The sequence below is a fragment of the Babylonia areolata genome, chromosome 5 (assembly GCF_041734735.1).
Source record: "Babylonia areolata isolate BAREFJ2019XMU chromosome 5, ASM4173473v1, whole genome shotgun sequence".
Lineage (NCBI taxonomy): Eukaryota > Metazoa > Mollusca > Gastropoda > Neogastropoda > Buccinidae > Babylonia > Babylonia areolata.
Genome location: NC_134880.1, coordinates 48,397,663 through 48,410,536, shown reverse-complemented (window position 1 = coordinate 48,410,536; position 12,874 = coordinate 48,397,663). Strand labels below are relative to the sequence as shown.

Below are 12,874 nucleotides of genomic sequence, written 5' to 3'. Positions count from 1 at the left end.
CTGCTTGGCAGATGTGGTGTAGCATATATGGATTTGTCCGAACGCAGTGACGCCTCCTTGAGCTACTGAAACTGAAACTGATCCTTTGAATATTATAGTTTTAGGAACAAATATGTGATAAAATAGACAAATTCTAAAGAGGGGTTTTTTTTCATGTTTTACTTTTAACATTCTCTTCTTTTTCTTTTTTTTTATCAGAATTTTTTTTTTTTTCATATTTTTCCTCGAAACACCAATGACCTGGTTCTCGCTCACTTGTGTGTGCAGCCGCTGCCTCGTATGCCAATTCCAGACACCAATTATGACCCAGATGACCTGAAACTGCTGGAGATCAGGCGCACCATGCGTGCCAAGCATCGCCAGAGGTCGGCCTGTCTAACACTTGACGAGAAGAAGAGAGACATTGAACGTTACTCTGACAAATACCAGCTGAACCAACAGGAGGATCAGGGCTGGACTCCAGGTAGTTTGTTGCAGTTTGTTGTATTGCAGGGTGTTGTAGTGTGCTGTAGTGTGTTGCAGTGTGTGGTAGTGTGCTGCAGTCTGTTGTAGTGTGCTGCAGTGTGTTGTGTTGTAGTTTGTTGCAGTGTGCTGCAGTGTGTCACAGTGTGATACAGTGTGCTGCAGTGTGTTGTACTTGTGATTTGTTGCAGTGTGTTGTAGTGTGCTGCAGTGTGTTGAAGTATGTAAGTGTGGTTCAGTGTAGTGCAGTGTGTTGTAGTGTGCTGCAGTGTGCTATAGTGTGCTGCGGTGTGTTGTAGTGTACTGCAGTGTGTTGTAGTTTGCTGCCATATATTGTAGTGTGCTGCAGTGCATCACAGCGTGTTATAGTGTGCTGCAGTGTGTTGTATTACAGTGTTCTGCGGTGTGTTGTAGTGTGCTGCAGTGTGTTGCAGTGTACTTCAGTGTGTTGCTGTGTGCTGCAGTTAGTTGTGTTGCAGCATGCTGCAGTGTGTTGTACTTGTAGTGTGCTGCAGTGTGTTGTGTTGCAGTGTATTGTAGTGTGCTGCAGTGTGTTATAGAGTGTTGTAATGTGTTGCAGTGTGTTGAAGTGTGTTGCAGTGTGTTGAAGTGTGTTGAAGTGTGCTGCAGTGTTTTGAAATGTGCTTCAGTGTGCTGCAGTGTGTGTACCCAAGACACAGTCAATATGAATTCACTGCCCCAATGGGCATAAAAGGCTTTAGGACCTTTCACTTTCTTTTTAAACCTAACTAGCCAAACCTTTAAAGACACCTCTAACTTTAACCAGGCTGATGTGATGTAAAATATTGAATTTGGGCTTTTGGTGTTAAGTCTGGTGTAGAATCGGAATCTACACTTCATTTTTGAGTATGCAGATTTTAAAACCTATGTTTGTGAAGATGACACTACACATCATTTTTGAAAAGCAAATTTTAAAACCTATATTTGTGAAGATGAAATGCTACACTACATTTTTTTAAAAGCAAATTTCACAAACTATGTTTCTGAAGACGGAACAGCGAAACATGGGCATGAGTTCACCCCTTCTCACCTGTTTCAGACTGGAGCCAGTTTCCACATGAGCTGAGGCCGGACAGGCTTAGGAAGAGGAAGGCGGTAACGGTGCGACCCAACCTGAAGGCCGCCAGGACCACCTCCGTCAAGACTGCCGACATCCTGGCTAAAGCAAAGGTCCTTGTGTGCTGGATTTTGCTGGTTCCATATGATGATAATTTTGTGGCCCTTACAGCTGACATACTGGTTAAAGCAAAGGTCCTTGTGTGTTGGATTTTGCTGGTTCCATATGATGATAATTTTGTGGCCCTTACAGCTGACATCCTGGTTAAAGCAAAGGTCCTTGTGTGTTTCTTCTTTTCAAATTATTTTCATCATGTGTTTTGTTTTGTTTCTCTCTCATCCTTCTCTTTATCTATTTTATTTAGAGAATCTGAATCCTTTATGTAGATTTTAGATTGAAAACATGCATGTACACACACACCCACAAACACGCACACTCACTCACACAGACACACACAGAGACACTCACCCTCACAGACGCACGCGCGCGCACACACACACACACACACACACACACACACATACTCACACACACACACTCGTACACACAATCACACTAATTTACTCACTCACTTATGCATGTATGCAAACGCGCATGCGCACACACACAAACACACACACACTCACACACACACACACACGCACACACACGCACACACACACATATGCATAGCATAGCTTGTATTCCCTGCCTCCCATGTTTTTTGTTGTCGTTGTTTGTTTTTTCCTGTTATCACTTACAAGGAAAAGATGTTAAACGAAAGAAAGTAGAAAGACTGTTATCTTCTAATTAACACTTTGCTGTGCTGTGTCTGTGTGCATTCTTGCTTAGGATAGGGATAGGGACAGGAGTGAAGGAGGGTATCTGGGTTGATCAGAGGAGTGGGAAGGGAGGGGCCAGGGGGTTAGATGGTTGTACAAGTGTGTTGATGTGAGTGAAATGATAAGAATTGATTTAGCGCTTATTTCTGTGCTAGCCAGTATTTGTTTGTTAAACCTTGGAGGTTGTGTTTGTTTATTTCCTTTTGTATGTCTTCCTGTCTGTCTCTCTGTGGTAATTGTGTGGCTATCATCTGTTGGTGAATCGGGAACTGCATGAAGATTCGTGATTCACCAATTGATGATAGCCACATGATAGCCACACAATTACCACACTATCTTTGTTTTCTCCAGGGTCTGCACAGGTCATGGAAATCCCGGAAAGTCATGGAATTTGAAAACATGATTTTCCAGGACTGGGAAGTCATGGTTTTATGGTTGAAGTCACAGAAAAGTCATGAAGTGAAAAAGAAGGCCTTAAAAAACACAAGCGCTTGCGCTGATTGAAGAAGGAAGAAATATATTAGATACTTTGTTCATGACTTGGACCATCACCAACTGTATAGTGTCAATATATGTGCAGTAGTATTCCAGGTAATTTCTGAAAATGGCATGCAAAAGTTCTGGAAGAGTCATAGATTTTTTAAATCAAAGTATGGACCCTGTAAAATTCTCTCTCCCTCCCCCCACTTCTATTCCTACCTCCTCGATTTCTTATTATTCCCTCCCTCCTTGCACCCAGCTGATGTGAATGCTTATTATTTATGCTTATTGTGTACTTTCCATCCCAGGAACGTCTAGGGGTGGACACAGTGGATGGTGTACAGAGGGATGACGATGAGGAGAAAAATGAAGAAGAGGATGAAGAGAAGGAGGGGGAAGAAGGGGAGGAGGAGGAAGAGGAAGAAGAGCTGGATGAGGAAGAGGTAAGATGCATCTCACACTGCTGTTTTATGCCTCCCGTCCCCTCCCCCCCACCCCCCTGTCCCCCAACACCCCCCCTCCCTACCATTCCCCCTCACTCCTCTTTGGATGCCCTAGACTCCTTCAGTTTAAATAGCATCCCCACCTTCTGGAAATTCTGAGCTGGAAGTTTCCTCTTTTCTATCGCTCGCTTTTGTCTGTGATGTTATGTTGTTTGTTCGTTCTGTCTTCTCTTCCTTTCTTATTTTCTGCCTGACTGGTCCATTTACATAGCTTTTTTTACTACAAAGCCTCAAATTTTTTATTAAAAAAATTTTTTTTATAACTTTATTCTGGACTTGATAATTGGGCGCTTAACATGTTGTGTTCTTTTTTTTGTGCCCAGTATATGTGAAATTGCCTGTGTTTTCTATGCTTGTTATTGTTTATGATTTTTTGTATACATATTATGTTTGTGTTCAGGTTGTTTTTCTCTTAATCCTCTGGCAAAAAACTGACAGAGTATCAATGTCAAAGCCATGTCCCAGGTTTATGTGCATGTATATGACTATACATGTATCTTATTTTCTTTTTCAGTTGTTTTTTGGTTGTTGTTTTGGGGGGTTTTTTTTTTGGTTCTGCAGTATTGGTATTTAGTTTTTTGGTCCCAATATGGGCCTGTATAGTTGGCTGTACTAGAAGTAGCAAAAGATAAAGAGCTGTTCTGTGCCCTGGTATCTTGGTTTGGTGTGTTGTTCATCACCATGACACAGTTAACTGACATGCTCGCTTCAACTTGCTTCTCCAGACCAGGTTAACAAATCTCTCAAAACACACCTCTTCTGCTCTGCATTTCATCTTATTGACTGATGTGATTCTTAACTTATGCTGGCACACGTGTATGTGTGTGTGTGTGTGTGCGTCTGTCTGTTTGTGTCTGTGTGTTTGCATGTTTGTTGTGTGCTCATGCTTGTTTGTGTGCGGTATGTCGTATTTGAATGCATGTACAGTTATGTGTATATATAACTTTTATTGTAAACACCATGAGCTCCCTGACTGGGATGTGTAGGCTTGAAATCCAGACTGCCCGGTTCATGGACCAGTTGGCTGGGGCAGCCACCCATATGAATTAAGGTCCCATAGCCTTGTATGCCCATCACAATTTGTATCCACTGTGTCTGGAGCTTGGCACAGGGAGGTGGGGCCCAGTGTGCTCCTTCTGTCATTTTAACCTAACCTGTCCGTGTCAGAAATCAGGTACACAGTCACACCTGGCTGGACTAAGGCAAATCAGAGTGAAGTGCCTTTGCCAGGAACACAACACCATGTCGAAACAGAGCCTTGAACCCTGGTCCAGAGTGCGCCTTACCCATTATACCACAGTACCTCCCAGCGCCACCTGTTTTAGTTGAAAACATAACGTCTGCAGGAATTCTGACACCAGTGATGTGCTGATGATGAGTTCCATGTTTAAGGAGGCATCCAAGCGTGCAGACTGATCCATGTCAGCCTCCCCACACCTGCTGAAAAATGAGGGCAGACCCGTGTCTTACCCTAGTGTGCTGGTCAGGTCTTGAGGTGACGATCATCGTGATGACCACGTGACCAAAGTACAGTTTCCATTCCTGCGATATGATTTACTCTCTGGACAAAGATGCACCATGGCAGAACCACTGTAAGTGTTGAAATTATGATCCAGTGTTGATCAGTGACCGGGCTTTGAAACCCTGTTTTTGGCATGGTGTTGTGTCCTTGAGAAAGGCCCTGTACTCCAGCTTTCCTTACTCTGCCCTGATGTGAATGGTTACCTGACTTTGATTGGGGAAGGCCTCAATTGCCATAAAAGGCTATGGAATCTTTGACCATTAACTCCATGCAAGACAGGTGGAAGTAAGGTCATTTGGTATTTTATTTTGAAGGCTGTCTAGAGTTTTTATTTTTCAATTTGTTTGTTTCCAGGAAACGGATTACAATCTGACATACTTTGACAACGGTGAAGGTTACGGTGATGACGACGACGATGATGATGAGCCAGCCTACAGTTGATGGTGCCTTTTAAGAACACACATGTTTGTTGTGGAACTGGTTTTATTGATTGTTGTGGACTTTATTTTATTGATGGAATTGAACTTGTTTGTTGTTTTTGAACGATTGTGTTGTCAATACTGTGTGTCAAAAAAATGAGACCTGGGTTATTGGAAAAATCTTCACCTTTCCACCAGACGTGGTCAGGGTTCCAACCCAGGACCCTAGGATTGGAAGTCCAGTGCACAAACCACTTGGCCATCGTGCCTGTCCTGCCTGCACTGGTTCTGTGGATTATGATTTCTGTTGACGGTGGCAGCAATGAGGAAGATGATGACAGAAATAGTGGTGATGATGATGACAGTCATCATCATCATCATCATATTGTGACAGTGATGACTGTGATGTTGTTGAGGGGATGTTCTGTCACATCTGCACGTATGTCAGAGGACATGTTTTCTTCTCACAAGCAGATGAAGTTGTGAATGAAGTGATTGACTGTATGACCTGTGAAAGAGTGAGAGTGGCCATGAGAAAGGCAGAAGAAAAGTGATTGCATGAGCTTGCAGTGTTTCATTCCGATGGACAGTATGAACTTGTTATGAATGACCTGAAGAAATGGAAAACACATGGCATGTACAGGAATGGTGTTTGCTCTTATTTTGAAAAAGGACATAATAGAATTTTGTGGTGTGTGCTTGTGTGAGGAAGAGGTGAGAGAGAGAGAGAGATTTGATTGTGTTGAAAGAGAGAGATTGCATGCATGTGTATGCAGGAGTGTCCATCATGGTGAAGACTGGTGGTGAGAGACCAACAATAAACCCGTGTGTGGAGAAAAGAAAGTGTGTGTGTGTGTGTGTGTGTGTGTGTGCGTGCCTATGTGTATGAGTGGGTCACTGAGTGGGATGTCAATGTAGAGGTATAAAGAGAGAAACTATGAGTTTGTGTGTGTTTATGTGTGTGTGTGAGCAGGTGCTACTGAGCGGTACATTAAGGTGGAGGTATTAGGAGAAAAACAGTGTGTGTTTGTGTGCATGCATGTTTGTGTGCGAGTGCCACTGAGTGGTACATTAATGTTGAGGCATATGCAGATCACTATTTTTGGACAGCTTCAAACAACAGACAAAATCTAGTTTAAACCAAATATTTATTCACCTGATATGTACAACTGGAATATATATTTCAGCTCAGCTTAGAAATACTCTTCAGTGATTCCATGTGTGACAATGCAAATTATGTACAATGTAGATATTGGTCACAGCACATATGTTACACACATATTTCATACATCCTACTTATCTAAGCAAGTCAATCATCTGTTGCTAAAAAAAGGAAAGGGAGGGGAAATCTTTTTTTTCTTTTTCTTTTTTTTTGTAGAGGAGAGGTGACATGATGAAAATGGGTCAGTTTGTGTGGGCAAACATCATAGCTCATGCATATGTTTGTGAGTGCAGTATATCTTTAAAAAAAATTTTTTTAAAGATCTTCAACATGCATATTTAATCATCGGCATGAAAATACACACATACAGGGAACTAAAGGGAGAAAGTTGTTCATGAATGACGGGCGCAATAGCTGAGTGGTTAAAGCATTGGACTGTCAATCTGAGAGTCCCGGGTTCGAATCACGGTGACGGCGCCTGGTGGGTAAAGGGTGGAGATTTTTACGATCTCCCAGGTCAACATAAGTGCAGACCTGCTAGTGCCTGAACCCCCTTTGTGTGTATATGCAAGCAAAAGATCAAATACGCACGTTAAAGATCCTGTAATCCATGTCAGCGTTCGGTGGGTTATGGAAACAAGAACATACCCAGCATGCACACCCCCGAAAACAGAGTATGGCTGACTACATGGCGGGGTAAAAATGGTCGTACACAAAAAAGCCCACTCGTGTGCATATGAGTGAACGCAGAAGAAGAAGAAGAAGTTCATGACTAACTGGACAGCGTCCTTAAGTCAAGTTGTTAAGGCTGGGGCCTTATTTAGTGAGGATTTGTTGTTGGGGTGGAATCTTGAGGAACTGAGGCAGAGACAGGTCTGTGCATGTATAGGTTAACCTGGGAGAGTAGTTAAAAAAAAAAAAAAAAAATCTACACTAAATCCACCAGGTACCGTGACCAGAATTTGAACCCATCACCCTCAAACTGAAAGTCCAAAGCTCTAGCCGCTCAGTTGTCAGAAAAAAGATTGTTCAGACTATAGTCTGAAATGAGACAAGAGGGAAGATTTGCAAAGTGACACACATCTCATAATTTTACATGTAACTGCACAGGTAATGTATTGATTTCAGACCAGACTGAAACAAAATTCTTCAAATTCATCTCTTGCTATTACAAGCATCTGAAGGGAAAACTAAAAGTAGACAATGTCATTCATGTTGCACAACACAATTCAGCAAGTACAGACTACATAATTATGTCCTACATGTTTTATCGCCCTTGAGCTGAGCCTGTGTAACTGTAAGTATGAAAATCCACATGGAACAGAGATGATAAGATGATGTCTGCTGGCAGTCTTCAGGTTAGCAAGTGCATGAAACCAGACTTAAGCACTGATACCTAATACAAATAAATCAGTACATTATGATTTTGGCTTTGAAGCAAACGGGCACAATTGCTATTCAACATGTCTAAAACACATAATACATGAAAAGCACTTAAGTAAATGATACATAATAAAATGTCACTTCAACTAGTTAGCAGTATTTTTGTTGGTGGGAGAGACTGCTGGTGTACTAGCAAGTACTTTTAACTCTCTCCATACGAACGACGAAAGAGACGTCGTTAACAGCGTTTCACCCCAATTACCACCATCCAAGTATTGCAAACAGAAGGCTCTTATACTGAAGAGGTGAATGTTGACAAAGAATACCACAATTCTGACGATGGAAGCTAAAGGTTGGGTCATTGAGACACCCACTGGACATCCGAGGTCTGTGTAGAGGAGAAGAGAGGACTGGCCGTACTGAGTGAGTTAAGGTTGAAAACATGATCAGTCATTTAATTTTCTTCTTGAGTAAATAATTAACACTGAGTGACTCTCTCTCATCTTGACAAATATACCATGCTTAAAATATGAACAAGCAAATTTCTTTTCTTCAATAATAAAATAATGTGCAATCTCTCTTTCACAAATAAGTGAGGAAGAACGAGAACTGGAACAGGATGAGGATGAGGAGCAGAAATAATGAGAGAGAAGGGGGAAGTGAAAGTTTGTTTTGCTTTTGTTTTTTGGTGGTGGGAGGTCATTTTTCTCTGTATGGGTGGAAATGAAGAGGGTTTTTTCCAACATTTACATATTTATTTGATTTTTTTTTAATAATAACAGAATGATAAATCTAATTCAACACTTACTGGAACAGAAAATATAAAAATTAAAAAAAAAGAAACGGGTAGTGGAGGAAGCTGTTTATGAAGTTTTGTCAGTCAACTACACACTGTTGTCTGTTTTACACAATTTCTGTATCGAAATCAACATATATGAATAGACAGTAATCCAGTAAGACAAACTCTGTATGTTTCTAGCAACTTTGTATGAGATTGAAGTTTTCCTTTGTGCTTAAACCAACCTGAGCATAACTGATTATGAATGTAGAGATACATGCACACAAGTTTTCCTTTGCACTGTTCCAATATGAACCAGACATTATGGCAGAATAAAGACGCATGCGCAAGACTGGTTTTGGCATGAAAAAATGCAGGCACTCCAAGTTTTCGTTTGCACTAAAACCACTTTGAACTTTGTCATGTAGAGGTGCATGTATACATTACATGAAGGCCAAACTATACCAGTGTATAATTTTTTAATACAGTTTGCAGCCCTCAGTTTCAGCCTGTCATCAGATGCCAATGGGGAAGTTTCAAGCCAGACAATGTGGCACAAACAAAATCACTACAGAAGTTTTGTATATACAAAAGCATTTTTTCTTCTTTTTTTTCTCTCCAAATCCACACACAAGTCTCTTGGTGGAAGGAAATTCATTCCTGTTCCAAACTGCACAAGTCCTGAGTTTTCTGATCACCATTTCATTTTCCCTTCACATTATCACTGTACGCACACACTGAGAGACAGAGAGAAACGAGTGATTTGTGTTCAGGGCAGAAAGGACTTCAACATGAGAGATGATGTTTTTGATGTGGATGCTACACAGTACTGGGGCTTAGCTTCATTGTCATCACTTCTTTTGATGTCATCCCAAATTTGCCTATTCCCGATTCACTTAATTCTGATTCACCCATTCCCACTTCACCTATTCTCAATTCACCATACACTAAATGGTGGAGGAAAAAAACCTTGAGTCTTTAGTTTCTCCTCTTTGTTCTGTTGGTTGGACTCAAGCATTGATGTCTGTACACATATTGTAACTCTCATCCCTGAACAGTGAGTGTGTGAGGCTGAACAGGCAAGAAAGAAAAGGTAAGTAGTCAAAACAGGATTATGACTGAAGTAGGTTTTATATTACAGCACATAACACTGCTTGCAATGCAAGCACCCATGTGAACATAACTAATCTGGATCCCACTACACACACACACACACACACACTCCCAGAGTAAGTCAAATCAATGACAAAGATGACATTTGAAAAACAACCACCAATAAATTCAATTCTTGGCTGTACATGTCAATAATAATAATAATAACAGTACATTTCTAGAATCCTTTCAAAAATCTCAAAAACATCCTCAGTCAGATGAGTCAGACATAAAGCATATTATATAAGCACACACATGTGCACACATGCAAATGTGGAGGAAATAGTTCTTTCAACTGTTTCATTAAAAGGGAGCTCACACTGAAATTTTCCACATGCAGGTGACTGGTTGCCGTTCAATAATTCACCAACAGCTTGAACAACACCTGCTCTGTCACAGCCCTCTCTTTTAATGTCACAACCATAAGTCACTTTGCCCAGACAGCTCAGTCTTCTGAACAACTCATGTCAACAAAATTCTTTTGCTACAATAACATTGTCTGCCCACTGCTCCCTCCACACCTTTGTTTTCAAAGCAAACAACACTGTACACTTTGCTCTTTATCCTTTCAGCCTCAAGACCTGGTGTAGCAACTTATTTGTAACCCTACTGGTTTTTACCCCAGGTCAGATCTGGTTGGCCCAAATTACCCCCCCCCCCTCCCTGGTCTATGTATATTAGCCCATTTGACCCCCAGGGGTGAACTCCAGCTAGACACCCCTTAATTTAACACCCCCACTCCCCTCTGTAATGAATAATATGGGAATCATAACAGGCAAGCATGGAACGAACTCCTGGTGTAAATTTGTCCCAGTTAGATTCAATGCACTTATATAGGCTAAAAAAAAAAAAGAAGAAGAAGAAAAAAGTAGAACTCCCCCACGTTAGCTTCTGTTAAGCTGTGATGGAGAGTAGGTGGGGTGGGGGGTGGGGGGGTGGTAAAGGAAAGCCCAGAACAGCCCCTCTTCCCCAGAGGGGCTCGGGGGTGTGGGGGTGGGGGTGGGGTGTCATCTTGACAAGCCATAAATGACCTTGGGGCAAAACACAGCAGGTGGGGCATCAGTCAGTGTTTAAGCATGCTGCTATTTACAATATCACATCTTATAAACAATACACGCCCTGGTCGGTACATTCCAACCTGTCCAGTTTCCCACTCTTCTGGCAAGTCATTTACACACAGTGTACCAGAATAATCACTTGTACAGTCTCCAGAGCTTTGAATTCTTTGGATCAAACTCTGATCAAACTTCAGCTTACAAGTACCGGTAAGTCTCATTTAATCACTCGAATCTACATGAAGGAACAAAACATGTATGTGAATAGTTCCTGTGATCACAGTCCAAATTTTTCCATTCTATAGATTACATCCACACAACAATAAGCACAAAAAAGCGCAATTTACATAATTCCTCATACCACGGGGAAAAAAAGAGAGAGAAAAAAGAAGCAAGCACCATTACTGAGCTGAGCAAGTGAAGACGTTATCACCATCTCCTTGCCCAGCAGACAATGCAGCCACAAGCAGTGTGACAAGATCCAAGAGATTTTCTCTGTGTGCGTGTTTTTCTCAGTGCCTCCCCCTCTCCCATGTCCAAACTCTCATCCAATCTCAACATCAATTGTATGAGTATGTGAGTAGGTGCTGAAATGAACGAATATGTAGACGGGCGCAATAGCCGAGTGGTTAAAGCGTTGGACTATCAATCTGAGGGTCCCAGGTTTGAATCTCAGTAACGGCGCCTGGTGGGTAAAGGGTGGAGATTTTTCCGATCTCCCAGGTCAACATATGTGCAGACCTGCTAGTGCCTGAACCCCCTTCGTGTGCATACGTAAGCAGATCAAATACGCACGTTAAAGATCCTGTAATCCATGTCAGCGTTCGGTGGGTTTTGGAAACAAGAACATACCCAGCATGCACACTCCCGAAAATGGAGTATGGCTGCCTACATGGCGGAGTAAAAACGGTCATACACGTAAAAGCCCACTCGTGTACATATGAGTGAACGTGGGAGTTGCAGCCCACAAACGCAGAAGAAGAAGAAGAAGAACGTATATGTAGTGATGTGTCTAATTACATTACCTTGTCATGAACCGACAATACAGCAATGAGAAGAAGAAGAAGAAAGATCTGAGATGTCCCAGTCAGGCATTAGGTTTGTCTCCAGTCTCATGGCACAGGGTGTGGAGTTGGCCCCTCAGGATTCACACAGGTTGTTAACTGCAAGATTCAAAAACTTTCTAAAAACCTTTGAAACCCCCAAAAGGAAAAAAAAAAAAAAACAAAAAAAAAACTACCATTTTGGAAAATCTGGATGAAAGGCACAGTATTCTGGGTGCTCATTTCTACTCCTTGAATGTTTGGACGTCTGCTTCAAAGATGAGAACTGCAAAATCCTTTCAAGTTGGATGTCTGCTTCAAAGATGAGAACTGCAAAATCCTTTCAAGATTTTTTTTTTTAATTAACTGTTTTATTTAATCTGTATTTTACTTTTGAATTTAGGTAAATTTGAATTTCCCTGCTGTGCTTTATCAATAATCACTGACAGAAATAATGTTAATGTTTGTTTTCAATATAGTAAGCCAAAATCTAAAAAACTTTAACTCATTGAACCCTGCACCCAAGCACTGTTCCAATGTCCCTACATAATATGCACAAACTGCAAGCAAAGGGAACTAACTTCTACAGTATTTCCAGCTGTGTACACAAGAGTCAATTAGGAGGAAAAACCAGTTGATTTCAGTGTATATTCTGCGTTTTTCCACATAAATGTGACAGGGAAGCCTGCCGAGTCTGTAGAGCCCTAGGGTTGAATAGGTTAATGAACCCATGTCTTTTAAAAATTTGTTATCTTTAAAGACTTTGTCGTTGTTTTGTTTAAAACACTTTTAACTCATTCAACCCTAGGGAGTTTACAGCCTTGACAGACATCCCTGTCAAATTGATGCTGAAAAACACAGAAAATATACTGAAATAAAGCGGTTTTTCCTCCAAATTGACGCTAGTGGGCACAGCCACAAATACTGCTGAAGTTGATTCCCTTTGCTTGTGGTTTAGGCATATACAGGAACGTGGAAACCGTATTAATGAAACTAATTTCGACGCCAGAGCACTG

The 12,874-nt window shown here is 41.4% G+C and overlaps 1 protein-coding gene across 1 annotated transcript in view; it reads left to right on the top strand.

Annotated features, from left to right (window-relative positions):
• Positions 1–6,128, top strand: part of LOC143282507 (DNA-directed RNA polymerase III subunit RPC7-like) — an 8,085-nt gene extending 1,957 nt beyond the window's left edge. The window contains exons 3-6 of the mRNA XM_076588170.1: positions 268–463; positions 1,523–1,653; positions 3,150–3,284; positions 5,221–6,128. Of these exons, the coding sequence (XP_076444285.1) occupies positions 268–463; positions 1,523–1,653; positions 3,150–3,284; positions 5,221–5,307 (549 nt within the window). The 3' untranslated portion in view covers positions 5,308–6,128. The remainder of the gene's footprint in view (positions 1–267; positions 464–1,522; positions 1,654–3,149; positions 3,285–5,220) is intronic.
• Positions 6,129–12,874: the final 6,746 nt, after the last annotated feature.